This window comes from Nelumbo lutea, chromosome 6 (genome assembly GCF_056320005.1).
Source record: "Nelumbo lutea isolate HS-2025 chromosome 6, American lotus-T2T, whole genome shotgun sequence".
Classification (NCBI taxonomy): domain Eukaryota; kingdom Viridiplantae; phylum Streptophyta; class Magnoliopsida; order Proteales; family Nelumbonaceae; genus Nelumbo; species Nelumbo lutea.
In genome coordinates this window covers 25,463,327-25,487,303 of record NC_142689.1, presented here as the reverse complement: position 1 = coordinate 25,487,303, position 23,977 = coordinate 25,463,327, and the positions used below count along the sequence as shown (strand labels likewise).

General features: G+C 38.7%; 1 protein-coding gene across 1 annotated transcript; it reads left to right on the top strand.

The window, feature by feature from the left end:
• The first annotated feature begins 551 nt into the window (after nt 1-551).
• Nucleotides 552-17,949, top strand: LOC148848037 (transmembrane emp24 domain-containing protein p24beta3-like). The gene is made up of 4 exons (XM_088950852.1): nt 552-1,178; nt 15,990-16,176; nt 16,318-16,425; nt 17,356-17,949. Exons 1-4 carry the CDS (start codon nt 963-965, stop codon nt 17,487-17,489), a joined length of 645 nt encoding a protein of 214 aa, XP_088806978.1. The 5' UTR covers nt 552-962; the 3' UTR covers nt 17,490-17,949.
• The last annotated feature ends 6,028 nt before the right edge of the window (nt 17,950-23,977 follow it).

The following is a 23,977-nucleotide window of genomic DNA, read 5'->3' as shown; positions in this document are numbered from 1 at the left end:
AGATTTTCATACCTCTCCTTTCCTTTCCCTACCTTTTCCTTCAAACCAAACATAGCATGGTGCCCAATTGTAAAAAAACATTTTTCAATCGTTTTTCTCATTTTTCAAGATGAATGTTGTAGAAAACATTATTAAATAAATAGCAATCGAACTAAACAACTCCTAAATTATAAGGCATTGATGTTTCAATGCTGCTTCTACTAATTCATTAATAGAAAGAGAATTTTGTCATTTCATACAACATTTGCAACAATGCAAATTTATTTGCACTGATACAAATGAAAAATCTTGTTTAATCTTGTTTTGGATTTTACTTTATTCTGCTTCATGTCTTAATTTACTTCATTTGTATTGCAATCAAACAAAATATTAAAACAAAAACAGGTCAGAATTTATACTAAAATCATTTGCACTATCATAATTTTGTATCAGTGCAAGAATGCAAAACCTTGAATTTTGTATATATGTGCACTGTACAATTTGTATTTATACTCTTTCCAAATTAATACAAATATAAATATAAGTTGTTATTTGTTTATACATACAAAATACAAGATTTTTCACTCTACATATTTTTATTTATTCTCCTTCCTTATAGTTTTGAACGGAATATAAGTTGTTATTTGTTTAGTTTTTCACTCTTTTGAAAAGAGAGGAACCCCATCCATATGTACTCGTGTATTTTAACAGGGGTATTTTTTGTATTTTCACAAGGGATGTGCCCCGTTTAAATTAGGATTTGCCCTAAACAACCCTCAGTCTCTTTATTTTGGTTTCTATTTCTATTTTGTAACCTGACTTTTCTGACTCAACGTAGGAAGAGGAGGAGCTCTCCAATTAGAACCTTAAGAAATTTGTAACAGATCGAAATAACAGTTGGTTCTCTCTCTCTCTCTCTCTCTCTCTCTCTCTCTCCATATTCGTTTCAGAGCTCGAAGAGGTATCAGATTAACGTGAAATCGATGGGGCGGAGGAGGTTCGGATCCGTGGAGATGTTTCTGTTTCTAGGGCTTCTGCTTAGCTTTTTTCGCCATCTTTCCGCTCTTTCAATTACTGTAAATGACGTTGAGTGCGTGTACGAGTACGTGCTCTACGAAGGTGATTCTGTTTCCGGAAACTTTGTTGTTGTGGATCACGAGATCTTCTGGAGCTCGGATCACCCCGGCATCGATTTTACTGTACGCATTTCAATTTCCCTCATCTTTTTATGTATATATTTAACTGGTTTATTCGCTAGGGGTCATGTTGAATATCAGTTTCTATTTTTCCTTTTTAATAGTATGAAACAATCCATGTTCGTTGCTGATTTGCTATCGCGTCGAGTTGGAACTATTTATCCCCATGTCAATTCTTCTGCTTCCCCTTTTTTCTTCGTTTTTCTTCTTGAATTATTATACTGAAAATTTCATGCCTTATTAGGTTGTTAGTAATTATGTTTTGAGTTTTTTTAGCTTTTCCTTAGGCGTTAGTCTTTCTGGTTGAAATCTTATTACAATTATACTGCTCTACTTTGATTCCTGAATAATCAATTTAAGAAAGATAAGGGTTATAATAGGAATCGTAGAATGGCACAGTCATCAATAGCAATTTTAAAAATCTGAAAATTTGGAGTACAACCCCCCAAAAAGGGGTTATTACTTGGTGTTCAGCTAAAATCTCGGCAAGCATGAGAACGCTGGTTCGAGTTTGGGACCAGCCGCTTTCTTTGTGCAACCAAGTGCCAAAAGGTTAGGTTTGTATTCAGTCCACCTCTCCCTAGACCACCCAGATGGCTATGACCGACATCGTGTAATGGACTTTTAACTGTCCCCCCTCCCCCGGCAAAAAAGAAGAAAAAGAAAGGAAAAATGACACAAAAACTTGGGGTAATATCTTTCCCCTTAATGGTACCTGGCATGTTTGCATACAACAAATCCCAGAGGCGCCATCTTTTTTTGGTTGAAAAGTTTAAAGTATTGAATTGAATAACTGAAAAGATAAAATTACAGATGTCCCTGTATTACCTGGCATGTTTGCATACAACAAATCCCAGAGGCGCCATCTTTTTTTGGTTGAAAAGTTTAAAGTATTGAATTGAATAACTGAAAAGATAAAATTACAGATGTCCCTGTATACAGTACTGAATCATTGTATACCAGGGATATACAACTTGATCTATGAGATGTTATGCACTCTGTTTAACTTGTGTTTTGAAAAAGAGTTTACTTTATCCCCCTAAAAATTTTATAAACAAGTGGCGATGAGTATAACCTACCAAACATTTTCCCCTTTGGATTCAATTTATGGTCGAATATTCAACTGTTCCATTCGGTCCAAAGGGTCCAAAATACTCCTACCTCAAATAAACCCAAACACACCTGCTATCTCCTTGGCAGCGTAGGAAAATGCGATTCCTTGATTCTGGATGTGAATCATAAGGCACACATACATCATTGTCCGCCCCCTTGATTCTTTCCATGTTAAAAAGGCAACCTTTCAGTGTTGCATGGACGTAGAAATGGGATTTGGAATCCGATGTGTGTCCAAGAGTCTGACTTAGCAAGATATGAAAACATGGACTTGCAGACTTGTCCATGGAAAAGTCTATAATATTTAAACAATTCATGTTCTTGATTCTAACATTAAATACCTATACATACATCATTATCTACCCCCATGATTCTTCTGCTGATATTGCCCTTTGTTACTAAGTGACATTTGAATAATGTCACGTAGAAGTGCCCTCAAGAATCCATGGAGTGTTGGACTTGGATGTATGTCCGACATGTTAGGTTGTCAATTTAGGAGAGTCCATGCAACACTGCCTTGGATGACACTCCCACCTTCCAGACCTTATGGCTGGGATACAGCCCAACTTCCATTGGTTCCAACATCTTAAACATTGACCTCACAGAAAATGTCCCCGAGTTCTCCAAAGCTCAAATTCTTCTGTGGACTACCGCTGGTTGGGGTTGTAACAATTTGGATAAGCTGCAAGCTCCACTAAAGACTCAATTGTTCAATCACTTAAAACTCCTTCTGAACTCAGGACATGATGTTGCTTCATCATTGTGTATCTTATAGCACTCCACCACCCTCACTTCGTTGTCTTGTGCTACTGCAAAAAGAGAAGAAAGAGGTACTAAAACGCTACTCTTCAACCCACACATCCTTCCAAAACCTCACCCTTTCTCCATTTCCAACCTCAGACCTGACTCCACTTTGAAAAAGCTGATGATCCTTCTGTACTCCCCTCCACTGCACTGCCATATGAGGTGTTCACCTCACCAGGGTCGCATTCCAAATCATAGTTTTCAAGGCCCCAAGGTGTGACTAGGTGAGAAGGTGGCACACCCTAAATCCTAGGGTAATTCCCTAAGTTCCATGGCGACTGGTAAACTTTCATTAGTAATTATCAATAATCTTCATAAAAAAGGTATAAAGTTCATATTAAAACATAGAAAATCAACAAATTCGTGAGAAGAAAAAGAAGAAAGAAAAGAAAATCCAGAAAATATTGTGGTGAAGAATGCATTGATTGGACAAAATCTTAAGTTCTTCCTTGCTTATCAGTTCAAGTTTTGAAGTCTCCATGGGTTCAAGACAGCATACACCAATGTGTGTGTTGATTGAACCCTAATGAATAAGAAAATAATAAAAAGAAAACACTTTATTAAGCCACAAAATGAATAATTTAGTGTAATAATGTCTATTTTATTATTATAATCCGAAAAATAAAGAATACAAAAATATTTTATAGTGCCATTATAAGAAATAGCTAGGCGCTCAAGTGAGGTGACCCTCCATGGGCCTCATCAACTAGGTGCCTGCCTAGTTGTTGTCTTGACAACTATGTTCCATATTTGCTTGATATAATCTGTTTCTACAGACTTTCCAGTTCAGTACTGAAATGTCAGAACCATTTGCCCAAGGAGAGTTATGTTAACCTTTTGAACTGTCCTAACCCCCAACCCTCAGCCAGTGTGAATGCTTTTTAGTTTAGGCTCTTTGATTTCTGAGCTACAAGAATACCCCATATCATATTCTACTTTGATGAAATTATTTTTTTTAGCAGCTTGAAGCCATTTGACCTTTTCTGTTGTTATCTTCATGATTTCAATTGCTTAGTTATGTCATTTGTTCAACTTTACTTTCAAGGTTCTGTTCATTTTAGGTGCATGTCAGCCAATTCTGTGACTATTTTATTTGTCATTGCAATTCTAGCCTGACAAGCCACTTCAGTTTTTGTTCCTTGTTCAACAAAAGAAGCTACTGTAGGTGGAATTAGTTACAGGATTTTTGCATTAACTTTGTTTTTAAATAGGTGGAATTAGTTACAGGATTTGTCATTGCAATTCTGAATAACTAGCATTCTGACTTAGTTACTTTTGATCTGGTTTTGGAATAATTATCTAGACAGCTTAGTCATTAGTCAAAACAGTTATGGACCAAAACGGTATGGAACTTGTCATTAAATCTAAGTGCTTCCAACACTTATCACCTATCTATGCTGTACCAAGGTGGTTGGTACTCTGAAATTGATCATGTAATTTTGATCAATGGATGTGATATAGGATGACCTGCTTCAATACCAATTTGAATGATCAGTAGTCCTAAATACCATACTAATGTGGGACTTGAATGACTGAAAGATGAGTTTAGGGCAGATTAGGATGAGCCTAGATGTGATTTTAGGACTAAAAGCAAGGATTGGTTAGGTTAAGAGAAGTCTTGGAGCTTATGCAATAATTACAAATTTGTCACCATTTACAAAATTGTGAAAAGTTTCAAATTAGAGAAAATAGGTTCAGCATTGGAATTTTCAATGAAACTGTATATGTAGGTTTGTCTAGGGTGACCAAGTTTGGTATGATTTGAATTGCATTTTGTACAAGAGGACAGAAATTCTGTGGTATGAAAAAAAAATTCAAAATTTAGGTAATCTAGAGTTTCAGGTGGAGATTTGGGATAAATTTTGGTAGACTTAACATTACGAAGATCTATATGGGGTGTCCAAATACGAGGGCAGTTGGAAGTAATTTGGCAAAAAAGGATGAAAATTGCCAAAGCAAGAAATTTTTTTGGTTTTGGTGTAAATTGAAGATTAAATGTACCTGGATCAATTTCAATCCTTTAGAGATGCTGAATCAACTCCTTGGTTGAAGAATTTGATAGCTGTCAATGATTTTTTTTTTGGTAATTAAGAGCTGTCAACGATTGTAATGGTTGTTTGCAAAATTAGAGAGAAGAACTAGGAAATACAGACTCATTCCAAGATCAATCATCACATGTTTTACTCAAAATACATACATATACTGATATTTTGTTACACACCTTTATATAGACACTATAGAACTAGGAAACGTTGAAATTAAGGAAACATATTAACTTCCAAATGGCTAGCCAATGGATTTGAAACTTTAAATACAACTAACTATAGCTAGACAAATCAAGCTACTAAACTGGACCCCGCAGACATTTAAAATGACCTAAATGTCCTGCTGTCTAAACATACAGAAAATACATGAACACCCAAAAAATTGAAAATTTGACTATTTGGCTCCCTTATCAGGATGCTTATGAATAAGTTGATTGCCTGGGAAAATGCATCATGTGTACTGGATTTTTAATTGGCTCCTGTTTACATCTTCTTTTGCTAATGCATCAGCCACACTGTTGGCAGATCTTGGGGTCCAATAAAAGATGCCCTTAATTCCCAAGGTTATCCGAGCTGCATCAATCAAAAATTATTTTGATGACATCTCTGGATTGGACCATAGATGCTTGTTAATTTTTCTTGTAGATTTATAGTGTGAATGTATTAATTTAGAAGAGAAAAAGGAAGAAAAGTAGAAGAAAGAAAAGAAAACACAAGTTTTGAGAGGGAAAAAGTGTGGGGCATGCAGCCTCCTATTATTTTTATTACCTCATAATACACCAAAAAAATGAGCATACCCCTAGTCATGTACAGCAAGGAAAATACTCCTATAACTTCCCACTAAAACATGGAAAACAGTAATAAAATCTGCCTGCAAAACTGAAAAATAACATATAGCTTCCCCCTCAGGTTGAGCAGAGATGGTAATCACACCCCGCTTGTCTAGAGTATGCTCTATCTTAGACTTTTGTAACACCTTTAATGAACAAATCTTCAAGCTGCTGACCAGTCTTAATGCAAATTTCATCGGACAATGCCTAATTATCACAGTCTAATACTAGTGAATTGTCAAATGATGCCTAACTCTTCAAGCAAAGATTATGATTAAAAAAATACTTCTGAGTTCTGAAGTGTCATGTGACATTGGCTCTCTATGCTCGGCTTCTGCATTGGATATAGACTATTTCTTTACACTTTCATGACACCAAATTTCCACCCATGAAAGCACAATACTTGGAAGTGGATTATCTTTCATCAAGTGACCTTGCCCAGTATATGCATGTTTCAAGAGGAAATTAAATGTTTTTTTTTATCAGTAACTCAGAAAATCGATTTCAATAAAATTAAATAAAGCAGTACAACCAGAAGTTGTGAAGGAAACAAAGAGGACACCAGATGTCCAAACCCACAAATATTACATATAGGCCCAAAACATATACTGTCTTCGTACCACTTGTTTAGCCAAACTATCTGCCAAACTGTTGACAGATCTTCTAACCCAGTTAATTTGAATCAGCATATCCCTGGAGAGCCTTTTGAATCTTCTAAGGCCATTCCTTAGGTGCCAAGAGACTCCTTCCCCGTTTCATTAGTCCACAACTGTTGTGGAATCACCTTATTAGCCTTTCTAGGCCCAACCGTTTTGAGAAGAAATCAAATGTTCTTGATAAAAAGAATTGCTTTTTTTTTTTCAATTAATATGCATGCTGAATGGTATATAAAACCAGGAACTAGGCAAAGCTAGTTTTTTTTCCATGAAATTCTTATGACCTAGGCAACTAGGCACTCCACTGTTGCCCAAATTTGCATTGACACCTTGACAACTATGCCTCGCTCAAGGTAGTCATCATGTCCGTTAGGTGGGCAATAATACTGTTGCTCCACATATTTGATAAATAATATCACATTTCATTAAGATCAAGAGAAAGATACAGTCCTTTGGAGAGGCACGAGATGCCGCCTCTCCAACACAGAAATCCCAAAAAACAAAACTATAAAAACTATAACAAGGAGTACATGAATGCTACTACAAGGTTACAGTTTAGCCCAGAACAGTGTTTCCCTATTTGTCCCTTGTTTTGCCAAAGTATCAGCAAGAGTGTTCGCTGATCTTCCCACCCACTTTACTGTAACAAACACGTTTCTTGTCAGCCATTTATACTTCTTTAGCTCGTTCTTGTAAATCCATGCAACCTTCTCTGAATTATTTAACCACCCCACTACTTTTTCGAGTCCCCCTCAATCAGCACCTGCTCCATACCCAATTATTTTGCAAGAAGGATTCCTTGTATGGTGGCTAACAATTCTGCCCTAACAGAATTCCCAACTCCCAACGGGCCAGAGTAGAGAAGGATAACCTCTTCAGCCTCATTTCTTAAAACTCCTCCCAGCCCAGAGGGCCCTGGGTTGCCCTGGCTGCTCCCATCAAAATTCAGTTTTAGAAAACCTTGTGGGGGGGGGGCAGTTTATAGAAACCCTGTCCTTTATGGAAGAGCAGCTTGCTACTGCTATCCAGTTCCTCCATAGGTCATTAAAGGAGAAGGAATGAAATGGTTTCATAGATTTTAACCAATGTATTGCCCTGTTTAAAATGCAATCCTTCAATGCCTGGCTGTTCCTTTCCTTCTCTTGGAATAATCTTGAATTCCTTTCTTCCCACACTGTCCAAGTCAACGCTGCTCTTACACACCTACACATTCTTCTTCCTCTTTTATGGGGCCATGAGAAGGTAGATGAATTGAATAGCAAACTTTTATCTGTTGGCATCTCCCACCTACACCCAGATAGAGATAAAAGCCATCCCCAAAGCTTTGTAGTGACATCACATGATAGAAATAAATGATAACAATCCTCACCATGAGATCTACAAAGGGCACACCAGTTAGGAGAGATACAAATAAAGGCTCTTCTCTTTTGTAGGTTATCCATGGTGTTGACTTTCCCATGGCACACTTCCCTAGAAAAAGCCATTACCTTAGGGGGGGACCGGCCTACGCCAGACTTCTTTGGAAGGGAAAATCTGTTGAGGGGAGGTATTACAAAGTGACTTAAAAAAGGAACCATAGGAAAATAACCCTTTGGGGGTGAAGGGCTCAAATCCTCTTGTTTGGCAAGGAAGGATCCAACCACACTTTTTCAAGGAGGCAAAGCAAATTAGCCAAACAAACAACTTCCTCATCCCTTAACCCTTGACGAAAACCCAAGTCCCAAGACAAGGCCGAAAATTTAACGGAGAATGAACTTTGAAATTGCCTTATTTTTAAACCAAGAAACAAAAAACAAGGAAGGAGAAAGATCTTTAAGAGGGAGATCCCCAACCCAAGTGTCTTCCCAAAAACGAACAGAAGTCACGGAACAAGTATTATACCTGACACAACTGAGAAGCTTTGGGAGAATTTTGTGGATTGCACTCCACGGTGTTGCCATGTTAGCCCTTCTTGATGCACCAACATCCCATCCATTCTCTAAGCATCCATGAATACTCTTCACCACTTCACGCCAAAGCCTCTCTTGCTCCAAATGCCATGTCCATAACCACTTCCCTAGCAAAGCCTTTTAATCAAAATTCCTAAATCTAATCCCCCTTCCTCTTTGTTTCTACCCACAATCTCCCATTTGATCAAATGATCTTTTTCCCCTCTCTTGGCTCCCAAAGGAAGTCTCTCATCATTTTTTTTTTTAATTTCTTCGCTTCCCTAGGCGGTAACGTAAAGTAGGTAGGTTTGTAAGAGTAATTTTTCTTCCACACCGTTAACCTCTTCTCAAACTTTTCTATGACTGGAGTCCGGGACCTACTCTCACTAGGATTTGCCCCTAATGGAAGCCCTAAGTAGGTCATAGGCCAAGAGGAAGTAGAGCATTCATGGCAATGTGCAATAGCCTCAATCTCTTCATTCTCCAAATTAATCCCTGCCATGCAGCTCTTTTCTAAGTTGATTTTCAAGTTGGAAATTTCTTCAAAGGTCTTAGTCAACTCCTTCAAGTTTCCCACCTTCTCACTAAAGCCTCCATCTCAAAATATCACTAAATCATCTGCAAACTGAAGATGGGAAACTGGAACTTGGTTTCTGCCTATTCTCCAACCCCTTATGACCTCTTCCCTATCAGCCCTAGTGATAATTTGACTAAAAGCATTAGCTACCAAGGTAAAGAGAAAAGGTGAAAGGGGATCCCCTTGCCTAATGCCCCTACAGGCTAGAAAGAAGTCCCTAACCACTCCATTTACTAGGATGGAAAAGTGACAATTACTGATACAACCCATCATCCAACTGCACCACCTTTCCCCAAACCCACAATTCCTCATCACCTCTAACAGAAACTGCCAATCCACCAGATCATTGGCTTTCTCTAGGTCCAGCTTACAGACAAAACCTCTTTTCCTAGATCTCTTCATTTCCTCCACGCACTCATTTTTTTGTACTCTACATAGGGGGTGCAATTACGCCCGCTCACTCTAGAGATCCCCAATCCCAATAAAACAAAAACTACACACTATATTGTAATGTAAATAATCTGAAAATACCTCAGAACAACTTTAGAAACTGCTTAGTAAAGCTGCAAAAAATTCCCTCTAGTATTTCTTAGTTTCAGTAAAACCATATGATCCCTTATTGGGCATTTATCTTCAATGAATCTTCAAAAAACATCTAAAACCAGATAATTTGATGCAGATTTATCAACTCCTTCAAATCTCCATGCAACCTGCTCATCCTATAAACTGCATGAGCTTAACTCAGGAACCTACTTGAGCTTTTGCTTTAAATGTATTTATTTAGAAGAGAAGGGAAGAAAAGTGGAAGAAAGAAGGGGAAGAGAGTGTAGATTTTAGAAAGGGGAAAACTGCAAGGTGCACAGCCTCCTATTATTTATATTATCTCATAACACAAGGAAAAGACAAGTATACCCCTCACTGTGTATAACAAGGAAAAGATTCATATAACCTCCCATTAAGGAATTAAAAAAAAATCTGTCCCCAAAATGACTTTATATGAGGAAATATAAAATGGACTTTTATTCAAACTCGAAAATTAAGAAAGATAAAAAATAACATACATTTTTTATCAGTTGAAAAATAATATATATTTCAATATAGATATTCTTGGAGAGGATGAATTTGCCACCATCACATCAATATGATGCCATCAATAGAGAATGGAGAAAATACTTCCAAAGTTTTTACCCATTGGGTGACCTTTACAGAAAAGTTTTCCATTAAGGCTTTTTTCTTGTAGCTTTTATCTTCATAATTTCTGTTATTCCTTCGCAAACTGCCCATAGTATGGCTACTTCAGTGCCCATCCATATATTTGCTTCTTTTCCTATGAGGAGAGAAAAATGAAATGCTGTGTTTATAAATAGTTGCAAAAGCCCTTTCGGTGAGACTAAAAGGGGTTCTACATTTGGTTATATTAGATGAACAAGGGGGGTTTTCATAAAAAAATGCCAAATTTTGGATCAATGCCTCATTGTTAATGAAGCAGTGGAAGATTCATGAAAGTCAAGGAAGAATGGCTTTTTTTGCAAGTTGGATTCAGAGAAGGCTTATGCTCATGTGGATTAGTGGTGTTTAAGATGTATCATGTGGAAAATGGGTTTTGGTGGGAAATGGATCGGTTGGATAATGGGTTGCCTTAGAGCTGCTTACTTTTCAGTCCTCATGAATGGTCTGCTTAGAGGCTTTTTAAGGCGTCAAAGGATTTAAGGCAAGGAGATCCCCTCCCCACCTGCTTTCTGTATTGGTGGTTGAGTTCATGGGCTGTCTATTTAAGCACACTGATGAAAAGGGATGTTTTAGAGGTTTTAGGGTTGGAAGTGATGTGAAGATGATTTCCCATTTGCAATTTGCAGATGATATCATTATTTTTGGGGGAATGCAGAAGTCCTCAGGATGTTTGATTCTTAAAAGGACTCCTTGCTATTGTGGAGAGAGAGTGTGAGCTGAAGATTAATTTGGGCCAAGTGTAGTCTAGTGGGGGTTCATCTAGAGAAAAGTGAGTTGGTGGAGAGTGCTAGGGTATTGAGGTGTGAAGTTACAGATAGGCCAATTAAATGTCTTGCTTTGCTGTCGGGTGGGATTCCAATGGAGTTGTCATTTTTGGGAGGTAATCATTTGAAAGATTTACCTAAAGTTTATGGCTTGGAAGAAGAATTATATCCCAATGGGAGGAAGGATTACCCTGATTAAAGTTACTATTTCTAATCTCCCAGTTTACTTCTTTTCCTTATTTAGGGTCCTTATGAAGTTAATAAAGAGAAATGAAAAAAAAAATATTTGGTATTTTTTGTGTGAACCAGGGAGAGAGAAGAAAGGCCATTTGGTAAATTGGGAAATTGTTACACAGGGTAAGGAGTGAGATGGTCTAGGTTTGGGGAGATTAAAAGAAAAGAAGTCCACTTTGTTAGGGAAATGGCTCTGGAGGTTTCGAAAAGTGGATAATGCATTGTGGCATTTGGTTGTTGGTAGATTGGCAGCAGGGATCTATTTGTCATTATGGTAATTCTTTATTTTATTTAATTCTCTAATCAATCAGATCCGAGTTATCTAAGTTTAGACACTTCATTCTTTATTTTTCTCTTATGTAAGAGCATCTTAGGCTAATCATAGTTATCAAAAGTATCCATGGGATGAATCCTAATGGGTGGGACTGAGTCTTCCAGGGATCACACTCTTAGAATTCTGTAGAAAGCTATGGTGTCCATTTTGCCTATTTTCACTTAGCATATTAGATACAACCCTTAATTGGGGAATAAGGTGAAGTTTTGGGAAGATCTTTGATAGGGAGACTCACACTTTTTTCCCTCTTTCCCTAGACTCTATAGCCTCTCCTTGTTCAAAAACAAGTCTATTGCTGACATTGTGACCTCTGATGGTCATATCTCTTGGAATTTGGGTCTGAGGAGAGTTTTACTAGTGAGTGAAGAAGCTGGATCCTTGGAAGTGCATAATTGATCCCTGTTTGCTTCCTTTTTTCGGTTTCTGATGAAAGGGTATGGTCTCACTGTTCATCAGGCAGTTTTCTGTTTCATCTTTCACTAAGGTCTTTGTTTCCTCTCTGTTCCACATCCAAATTAATCCCACCCCTTTCCCTTGGAAAACTTTGTGATTGATTCTGCTCTCCACCCCTAAAGTTTTCTGTTGGGAGGCCAGTCTCCAAATCATCAGCATGTATGATAGACTTCAAAGGAAAACGAATCGGGTGCTTATCCCCACATGCGTGCATTCTTTGCCTCAAGAGCTGAGAAAGTTCTAACCATCTTTTTCTTTCTTGTCAATATTCTACGCGAATCTGGCATCATTTCTTGTCCTTATTTGGGAGAAGTCGGTATGCCTCAGAATACTTTTGAGTTCTCCTGATTATGTGGATTGTAAAACTAAAGATTGAAGTTGATATGGCATAACGTAAGGGCAGCAGCATTGTGGAGTATTTAGAAGGGAAGAAATGCTAGGGTGTTTGAGAATAAGGATGATAATGTGGAAAACTTAATAGAGCTAATCAAAGTCAGAGTGGCATATTGGGTGCTAATGTGTGAAGAGTTTGCTGGCATAAGGATGAATGATCATCTTAGAGGTTGGCACATTATCACAAGTGAAACACTTGGAAAATTACCAAGGTTGATTTGTTTACAACCTCCTGATGTTGGCAGACTTAAACTCAACTTTGATGGGGGTTGTTTAGACAACCCTGGTGAATGTGGTGTGGAAGGGGTGGTAAGCGATGAATGTGGGTCCAATTTGTTAAGTTACTCAGGTGCAGCAGGTTTTGGCAACTCTTTGATAGCTGAGGTGTAGTCACTAATTCAGGGACCGAAGTTATTGATGCAACAACGGTAGCTAAATGTGGTTATTGAAGGTGACCACCAAGTTGCTATCTCATGCATTAATTCTTTTTCAGATCCTCCCTGGAGGTTTAGAGTGTCATAAGGAGGCTAAAGCTTTGTGAAGAAGCTTGAACTTCTCGTTCAGGTGGATTCCAGGTTGGCTGACTCTCTAGCTGACAGCTTGGTAAGATCTGTTGTAATTTCTTTGTTAAGAAGCTTGAACTAGGAATGCTAGATCCTGGGGTTCTGTTGTAATTACTTTTTCCTTTTGTTATGTATGTTGTTTGTTCAGATTTTGGTTGGTTTCTGATGTCCCTGCTTTCTTTGTCTAGACTATTTTGGGTTTTTCAAAGCAATGAATAAAATATCCTGTTATTCATAAAAAAAAAAAAAAAAGAAAAACGAAACTTCTCACATCCCCAAAGGATTCCATCTGCATTTAAATAGAGAAAAAAAATTGTAAGTGCTAGATAGGAGGTTAGATGGTAAGTACTAAGTAATCTCACAGCTTGCTCTGGAAGGAAATCACATAAATGGAGAAAAATAGCATTATAGCAACAGGGCTTCTCTTCTGAAGATTCTCGTATGTAATTTGCATGAAATACTTTTAACCAAAGGCCTACTTTAGGTGGTACAACTCTGCTCTCAAATCAAAAGAGGAAGGATCAATGGGGATGCTCTCTAAAGACTCCAAAAGGGATAAGGCCTAAGAAAATCCATGCTCCCTTAATCTTAGACTCAACCCAAGTCCTAAACCAATGTATGATCTGTAAAAAAAGGCATAGTAGGACACCAGTTCTGAATTGCAATTATTGAACCATCAATGATAATTATTAAAATAAAAGACTGCACTTAAGTTTTATCTTTTAATTTCACCAGTTCTTAAATTTCAATTTTTTATTAATTGCTTTCAATTTATTCTATTTCAATTATTGAATTGAATTGTTTTGGATGAATAGCATGAAAAAATTGTCTTTATGGAAAAAAAAACTGATTCTTTAACCTATTATCCTACTATCATCTAATCCATGGCTTTCAATCCATGAAACAAACTGAACACCATTTGTGTAGGCCACACAGTTTCCACTATCTGGAGAGCCCTTGGTGTTGTAACCTGCTATAGACATAGCCAGCCATGTGTATGCTATTCCTTCATTCCTTGTATCTTTTTTAGCTCTACCTTATTAGAGTGGACTTTGTTTTCAAAAATCTAGGTATTTCTCTAACCCTGAGATTATTGATAGTACTATAAATGGTTAGGGCTGCAACTTGGGTAGGGTTGTGAATTTGCTAAGTTTTCAATGGGCTTGAACCTTGACCTCAGCCTGGTGTAATTGAAATTCTTCAAATCGAGCAATCCAACTTGCAACCCTACAAATGGGGTCATCTTCAAACAGCCCTACTGCATCTATTCAGGATCCTTAGTTGTCAGCAGCACAAAAACTCTTCCAGAGAGGCAGGGAAGCAACCTACCAATACCACTCTAACTATCTCCAACCTTGCCCATGGTTTGGCAGGGAAACTAAAATGGAGGAAGAAGTGATTCCCTGTTTCCATGAAACTACAATTAATATTATCTAGCATCATACTCTGATACCTGATTTGATAATTCATAACAAGGGAGAGATTGAGAGCCATTCATCAAAAAAAAAAGGGAGAGATTGAGAAGGATGTCATCCATAGAATTAGAGCAGGATGGGCAAAATGGAGGGGTGCTGCTCTGGAGTTTATGTGATAGGCAAATACCACTTGTATTAAAAAAGGAGAATTCTGTAAAACAGTTATAAGGCCAGCTCTGCTGTATGGAAGACAATGTTGGGCAGTCAAGAAACATGTCCAAATAATGTGGCAGAAATGTGTATGCTGAGATGGATGAGTAGAAAAACTGGTGAGGATAGGATCAGAAATGAAGTCATTTGAAGGAACCTAGGAGTAGCTCCAATATGTAATAAAATGAGAGAAAGTATACCTAAGGTGGTTCTGTCACGTGCATAGAAGACCATCAACTGCACCTGTAAGAAAAAGTGATTATTTGCAAGTTGAAGGGGCTAGAAGAGATAGAGGTAGACCAAAAAGGACATGGATAGTAGTAGTAAGAAATGATTTAAGAGCCAATAATTTAACAATGGACATGACATTAAACAGAATGAAATGACAAAACAGGATTCATGTAGCCGACCCCATATAGTTGGGATAAGGCTTGGATGATGATGATACTCTTCATTAATAGATTTGATATTGTAAGGCGTCTGTCTAGTGTTGCTATACATACCAGAAAGGCAACCTTAGATAGAACAGCGGACCATCATATTCTTGTGCTTGGAAGTTATTTTCAGTTGTGGGTAGTGTTATGTTATAGAAGGATCTCACCAAGAAATTACCAGAATTATTCCATCCTCAGACCTTCCTATCTACCTGGTCAATACCAAAGTTGGTATTTTGGAGTTTCTGCATTAGTTTAACCACAGGCCAATCTCCAAACCATTCAAGTTCCTTCTAACATGTGGGCCCCACTACCATGTAATTTGGTCTTACCTAATTGTCCACGTAATCTTCCTTATTCTGTGCTATAGCAAACAATGATGGAAAAGTCTCACATATAGGCCTCACATCACACCATGTATCTATCCAAAAGCTTACCTTTTTACCATTCCCAACATCATATTTGATGCCTTTGATAAAATGTTAGTAAGTTTTTTCAATCCCTTTCCAAAATGGATAACCATAGGAGAAATTAACCTCACCTAAATCCCACTCCATGTGTCTGTGTATGTTTTATTTTATTTTTTCTTCTGTATTTAGAAGTGACTACATAAGCTACACGGTTGTTCATTGGATCTCCAAAGCCACTTCCCACTGCTGTTCAATCATGCATTTGTTTTCATTATCCATGTGTCAAAGAGTCCTTGTCTTATTCATGCAATATCAATTTATCGAATTGTTAATGTTGTCTTGTCCAATTATGCCTGCTGCAATACATGTATTTTAAATATATATGGATTTACTATTAATCATAACCCTTGGTTTCACACAGGTGACAGCTCCTGGGGGTAATGTGGTGCATACTTTGAAGGGAACTTCAGGAGACAAGTTTGAGTTCAAGGCCCCACGGAATGGAATGTTCAAATTCTGTTTCCATAATCCTTATTCAACTCCAGAGACTGTTTCTTTTCACATACATGTTGGCCATATCCCCAATGAGCATGATCTTGCTAAAGATGGTTAGTTCAATTCTAGAATCTTGCGTGAAGATCTACTTGGTGGATGTTTTGCTAGTTTTTCTTTATTCCTTTATCTGTGGCTAATGCTTATAATTCGATTTCTACAGTTTTATTCCTGTTAACTTTTTATTTGTTTTTCAGAACATTTGGACCCAATAAATGTTAAAATTGCCGAGTTGAGAGAAGCATTGGAGGCTGTTACGGCAGAGCAGAAGTACCTGAAGGCACGTGATGCTCGGCATCGTCATAGTAAGTCTCACTCCCCCCTCCGGTCTGAAACAAAATTTTTTATTCTGGAACACAATTATGCTAATATCAATATTATCATGTTTTCACTATCAGCAACCATTAATTGCCATTACATCCCCATCACCCATCATTTGTTTCTGGTGGAACACATCTTAAATTATCTTCATTTCCTTGATTGCAAGTACAATGTAGGTATAGCCCCTCTATAGTTCTTTTGTTTCTTCTTTTTTTTTTTTTTCTGGGGAAATAAGATATATATATATATATATAGCCATTAGGCGGATGTAGTCTTTCTCTATTAAAAGCTAGCAAATAGCCTTCTGATTCTTGTGGTACACATGCGGGGGGAAGGATCCGTATGCATGGCGTACGAAGATCCCCCATATACCGAACTATGCACATAGGTAGGTTGTTAATCAGTTCTATTCTGCATCTTCATTTTTATAGGCCACTCAAAAGGATGCAATAAGTTAAATGTGATGTTCATCGTTCTACGTCAATTTTGGCATTGATTTCACGAGGACTGACGAAATCAATGCTGTAGATCAAGGTTTTTAAAACTGGACCAGAGAGGGAACCGTTCTGGGGTTGGGTTTCCAGGTTGAATGGTCTGATCATCCGGTCCGACTGCCTAGGTCAGTGGTTCGTTGACCAAACCAATGGTTTTTGGCCAAGAAGAGGTCTGGGGGTAAAACGGAACTGGTCAGGTGTCCAGTTCCCGGTTTCTCTGGTCTGACAATCTGGTTCAGTCCAGTTTTGAAAACCTTCTGGCTGACTGTGCTTAATGTCAAAGGAAGAATCCTCCTAAATCACAGTACCGTTGAATTGAAGAGTTGCTTGGTTATTGTTGCTATATTGTTACTATTGTTGCTGATGTTATTATGCTGATTATGACAATGTTCATGGGATCTTTGTTTGTTCTAATTGCAGCCAATGAGAGCACCAGGAGACGTGTTATCTTCTATACACTTGCAGAGTACCTTCTGCTAATTTGTGCAAGTGGACTCCAAGTGGTGTATATCCGCCGTCTGTTTAGCAAATCGGTTGCTTACAACAGAGTTTGAGTTGAATCCACCCTAACAATGTTCCTTGTGTTTATTTAATGACTAGAAAATTTTCAGCTAAATTATAGAAGTTCATTGTATTAATAAATTGAAGTCTTGGGTCATAATCTTTATTTCTTTACCCGCGCCTCTGTTATGTACTGCCCATTAGCGTTTAATTGATTGAGGAGAAGAATTGCTCACCCCTCTTTATCAGTAAGCCTGTAATATTTTCAAATACCTCACTCAGGCGTCAAGAAAGTTGAAAATTGAGACTGGCGGGAACGAGGAGGGCAAGCTGATTTACCTAGCATCAATACTTGTTGGTTTGATATGGTCAGACGTGTTTCAGTTTTTGGTGATACCAATATCTTCCAGTTTTGATAAAATTCTCCCATATCTTCCTTGTATCTATATGTGTTGTGTTTGTATCAGTCCAGATTTGTCAATGCTCAACTGCCACAAATGGTTACAAAGCTCATATTCAACTGTTACAAATGGTAGCAGATCCACATCCAACTGTTTGAAACTGCTGCAAATCCTTAACCATCACAAAGCACTACAAACCCAAACTCAGTCATTTCAAATTGATACGCGATAATTTGACAAATTGTTATAAATCAATTGATATGGTTTTTTTTTTTTTTTTCTGAATCAAGACTTTCCATTGGAAGGGAGCTTTGGCTCCGGAAAGGTTACAGAGATAACAGGACTTAAAACCAGAATAGAAAAACAGAAAGGAATACAGTTCAAAAACGAGAAGAATAGGATAAAACACACAATTAGGCACTGAAATCCAGTCAGAAGCTCTTGAAGTCAGATCGGGCACTCCTGCTGTTCTGCACCAGAACACCCCGATCATTAAAACCCCTTCTTGCCAACTCATGAGCAACTCTGTTTAAGGACCGTCTAGTATAGTTAAAAGAGAATGGGAGATTGTCAAGGTATGAATGTTCTTCACCAAAAAGAAAGCTTCTGAATCTACCTCCAGATTTCGAGCCTTAGCAGCATTGATTAGACTTAAGCAGTCAGATTCCACAAGAACCTGTGAGCGCCCGCACAAGCGAGCTAAATTTAGACCCAAAAAACCTCCAACCGTGTTCACCTTTACAACACACCAAAAGGAAGGATCCATCGAGAGGGGCCAGGATTAGAACTCAGGCCTGGGGGACCGATCTGCTTCTTTGACAAAATTACCATTTGAAGGGATAGGAAATCCATCACATGGACACCCAAAGATTGCGGAATAAAGGGGGCGAATTTCAAAAATTTTTCTCTCATTTCAGTAAACTTTCTATCATCTGGATCCGACTGAAAATCGGCATCTGTATACCATTGGATCTGTAGTAAATTACCATCGAATACTAGACAAAACTCTTTTGTCCTTCAAAAGTACTTAAGTATGCTTTTCACAGCAGTCCAATACTCCTGTCGTGGATTGGCCTGAAATCTGCTTACTACACTCACTACCTGAGCAATGTCATGACGAGTGCACAGCATGGCATACATGATGCTCCCTACGGCAGAGGCATAGGGAACGTCTTTCATGCCATCAATCTCCTCAGAAGTCTTGGGAGACATCTTCTTGGAGAGAGTGACTCCGTGCCTGAAAGGAACATTTCCTTTCTTGGAGTTTTCCATGTTGTATCTTTTGACTATTTTGTCAATGTAGGCAGATTGGGATAATCCTATTATCTGCTTCGATCTATCTCTATAGAGTCGAAGACCCAGTATATAGGAGGCTTCTCCAAGATCTTTCATGGATTAACATTCCTACATCATTCCCAATGAGTAGAATGTCGTCTACATACAGAACCAAGAAGGTAACATTATCTCCACTATACTTCCTGTAAACACAGAGTTCATCCGGATTCTGCTCGAAGTCAAACGATTTGACAGCAGAGTCAAAACGGATGTTCCAACTTCTACAAGCTTGCTTAAGTCCATAAATGGATCTATTGAGTTTACATACCATGTTTTCCTGACCCGCAGCTATGAAGCCTTGCGGCTGCTGCATATAGATATCTTCAGTAAGATCTCCATTCAGGAATGCAGTTTTGACATCCATTTGTCAAATCTCATAATCATGGTATGCTGCTACAGCTAACAGGATCCTAATGGATTTAAGCATGGCCATAGGTGAAAAGGTTTCCTCATAATCGATGCCCTCTTTCTGAGTGTACCCTTTCGCCACCAGACGAGCTTTGAAGGTCTCAACCCTACCATCGGGGCCCTTCTTTCTCTTGTAAATCCATTTGCAACCGGTTGCTTTTACCCTAGAGGGCGGATCTACTAGAGTCCAGACTCCATTGGTCTCCATTGAGTCCATCTCTGCTCTCATGGGCCTCCACCCACTTCTGGGAATCTATGTCCAACATAGCTTCCGCGTAAGTCACGGGATCCTCCTCACTAGTCAGGGTTTCCACCAGGTAACTATCCTGGTCATAACCATAACGGACTGGTGGCCTGGATACCCGAGTGGATCTTCTAGGTTGGTCACTACCTGGAACTTGTGAGACATCTCCCACTGCTCCTGAGTTCTCCTCATCAAGAACAATTTCCTGACGATGGGTGTCCAGGATGTAATCGGTCTCCAAGAATTGAGCATTTCGACTACAGAACACTTTTTGCTCATTTGGTCATAGAATAGGTAACCTATAGAGCCTTTTGGGTAGCCTACAAATAGGCAACGACTGGTCTTGGATTCCAACTCGTCTGCACTCGTTCTTTTAACATGTGCTGGACAACCCCAATCTTCAAGTGTCTAACACTTGGTTTCTTTCCGGTCCAAAGTTCATATGGAGTGTTCGGAACCGATTTGGTTGGAACCCGATTCAGCGCGTAAATCGTTGTCTCTAATGCGTAACCCTAAAAGGATGTGGGTAACTCTGAGTGTATGAGAAGTGGCCGGACCATATCCAATAAGGTCCTATTCCTCCTCTCTGAAACACCGTTAAGTTGTGGTGTAGCAGGAGGAGCTAATTGTGATACTATCCCATTGTCCTTTAAGTAGTCCCTGAATTCGTTAGAGAGATACTCGCCACCTCGATCAGATCGAAGGGCTTTAATCTCTCCCTAACTGTTTCTCGACCTCTTGTCTAAACTCTTTGAACTTTTCAAAGGATTTAGACTTGTGTCTCATTAGGTACACGTAACCATATCGTGAGAAATCATCTGTGAAGGTGATGAAATACACGTGTTGATTTCGTGTCCTAACACTCAGGGGACCACATTATGTATTAGGTCAAGTGTGCCTGTACACCTTTCAGCTTACCGTTAAATGGTCATTTCGTCATCTTGCCTTGTAGGCAAGGCTCACAGGTGGGAAGATCTTCTATAGTTAAAAAATCCAAATGACCATCCTTTACCAACCTTGTGATTCGGTCAACATCGATGTGGCCAAGTCGGTAATGCCACAGACACGTGGGATTAACTGTATCACGGGCTCTCTTCTTGGGGATTTCAGCCGACGTAGTTTCGGTTATGTTAGTTTCTAGAGAATGATGTAAAACATAGAGACCGTTCTCCAGTTCCCCGTATGCGATGAATCTATTATTTCTTTTAATAGTAATCGTATTACTAAAGAAAACATAATAACCATCTGCACACCGTTTTGAAACAGAAATCAAATTTCTTCTTAAATTTTGTACATAAAGACAATCTTTCAGTACAATTTTTCCTTCTCTAAAAATTAACTCCACGGTTCCTATTGCCGCGGCTGCAACAGTTGCAGTAGTCCCCAAGTAGAGAATGACTTCTCCTTCACTCAGCCTTCTGCTTACCTTGAACCCCTGCAGTGAGTTACACGCATGAGTTGATGCCCCAGAGTCAATACACCAGGACACAGATGCTACCAATAAATTGGTTTCTATAACACAATTTTTGAAATTACCTTTCTTGGATTCCAAGTAGGCAGGACAATTCCTTTTTCAGTGGCCGACCTTCTTGCAGAAATGACAGGCATCCGATGCTTTGTCTTTCTTCTGCCTCTTGGGTTTGGCAGCCTTCTTCTAGGGCTTTCTCTTTGCTTTCCTTTTCTTGCCCGATTTGCCAGTTTCAACAAGCATGGCAATGGGCTCATCCTTTTTAATCAATTCTTCAGCTCTTTGCAACATATTGCTGAGCTCTTGTAAGCTGACATTCAACTTGTTCATGTTGTAGTTCATGATGAATGGATTAAAGGATGGAGGCAGAGAGTTGAGAGTAGCATCGATCTGTGTTACCAGATCCAGCCCGAATCCAAGAGCCTCCAGTTCATTGATATAACCCATCATCCGGAGACAATGGTTGTGAACTTGTTGGTTCTTGGACATCTACGCGGTCATGAACTATTTCAAGACCTTCTGCCGAGTAGAACGATTATGCTCTTCGTACATTGTCTTAAGACTATCCAATACGTCCTTGGCAAGTTCGATCTGATCGAACTGCCTTTGAATTGGATTGTCCAAAGAGGCAATGATATAGTAGTGGGCAAGGGAGTTTTACTCCTCCCATTCTTGGTATTCTCATCTACGGGCCTCAGAAGCCCTATCTCCCGGACGATCTGGGGCAGGATTCTTGGCTACCTTATCCAACATTTCAGAGGTTAAGACCAACATAAGGTTCCTATACTAGTCGGCATAGTTTGGGCCCTTAAGCTTGTTGTCGTCAAGAAGCTTTGCAAAAGATCTGTTTGCCATTTTCTGATAAAAGAGCAAGCATCAGTCCACAACCTAATTTGATTCATGTTCATTTCATAGAGGATTTTAATCTACGTTCCATTTTCATTTATTCATCTCAGAGATTTCCCTCATTTCTCAGTGATGGAGACTACGGGTTGTCTCTAGAAATGTGGGAAATCACATAGGGTGCATGGAGCCAATTGTTTCAGCTGCATAACTCCACCACCTTTCTGTGAAGGATCATATCCACTCATCATATGAGGTTTCCCTTTGGCCTCTGTCAGACAAGGTTCAGAGCCGTTTTCAGGTAAACCTTTCTGTCCAATGAGTGCTTACCCATCATATTCGTAAACGCTAAAGTACCGTGAGAGAGTTTCCATTTTCTGGTGAAGCCCCTCCCACATTGGTCTATGACGCCCCTATCATCTTATGAAACACTCAAACAAGCCCAACAGCAAATGGATAACCCATTTTCTGGTGTGTTTCCTCATTATTGAAGGACCCATCCTCATGCTAATGATGGAAGGCCTTTAGAGAGTTCATCATATGAATCTCCCTATCACTTGCACTCATATTAGCTGGAGGGAACAGTTAATTACGCCCTAGTTTGATTTAGGTCAAACCAAAGTGGTTCCCACTGACTTTCATAAAGTCAGATTTTTGTAGGCCTTAAATCGGCTAGGGTTCCGCACGTAACCTCTTGATGAGGTGTGGGGCCCACCACTGAGGGAGGTCATCTAATGACCAAAAGGGACACCATGGAAATGATGTGCATTCAGCCATGGTGTGCGCAAGAGCCACTGTCGAATGAGCATGGGCCAAGCACTTATAGCCCATGCACGCAACACATCACACATCCAAACATCTCATGCAGGGATAAATTGATCCAATCAATTAATTATCTATAAGGCCCATTGGAAGCCCGTTGAAAATCCATAATATTAACCATTAATATTATCTAGGTATATGGGCTGAATTAGGGTTATCCAGTCGGCCCATATAGCTTTATCCTTTGAAGTGGGCTTTTAGCAGTTTTAACTATTTAAAACTGGGCCTTTACAGGTTGGGACGAATTAACAATTTAATTAAATATCAATCCTCAGGCCCATTAGTGGGAAAATTAGGGCTGATTTTCAGCCTTGATTAAACCCTAGAATTGGTCCAAACAGTTTTGAACCAATCTTGGTTCGAATGGGTCTAGGGTTTGATCTTTAATTAAATCCTTAATTCAAGAATATAATCAGAAATTAAATAACTGATAAAAGAAAATCAGGAATCAGTTAATCAGGGTTGTTCACACACTCCATCCTACAAAACAGAGGTTAGATCACAGATTGCAGTTTCACAAACTGCAAATCGCAAATAGCGAATGTCCCATCTGTGAAATCTCCTTCTCTGCGCTGCCATCTTCAATCCAAAATAAAATTAAATAGAAATCCTATTTCTATTAATAATTACATCAGATCGAATGCCTATACATTGAGTCTAAAAATAAAAAAAAAAATTATTTACAGACCAAATGTAATAAATAAATTCAAGAAACTGCAAATATTGCATTTTACCCTACGCAAATCAAGAATTCGATCTCCTCTTGTACAAACAACCCATAAATCAAGAAAATCATATATAACTATTCTAAATAATAATCAGATTTATATAAATTTAATTTCAGATTATTTGCCCATCAATTTTGGAAACAAATTTCCCAAAACCCATATCTGCGCAAATTGGGTAGAACGCCTTCTCCCTATTTGCGCAGGTTCAGATCTGAAACGGAATGGTTCAAGATTTGAACCATGGCTCTAATACCACAAAAGGGATAGGAAATCCATCACATGGATGCCCAAA

Coding starts and splice junctions, on each gene's coding strand:
- LOC148848037 (XM_088950852.1), top strand. CDS start 963: ATGGGGCGGAGGAGGTTCGGATCCGTGGAGATGTTTCTGTTTCTAGGG. Junction 16,177..16,317: donor GCATGATCTTGCTAAAGATG/GTTAGTTCAATT, acceptor TTTGTTTTTCAG/AACATTTGGACCCAATAAAT. Junction 16,426..17,355: donor TGATGCTCGGCATCGTCATA/GTAAGTCTCACT, acceptor TTCTAATTGCAG/CCAATGAGAGCACCAGGAGA.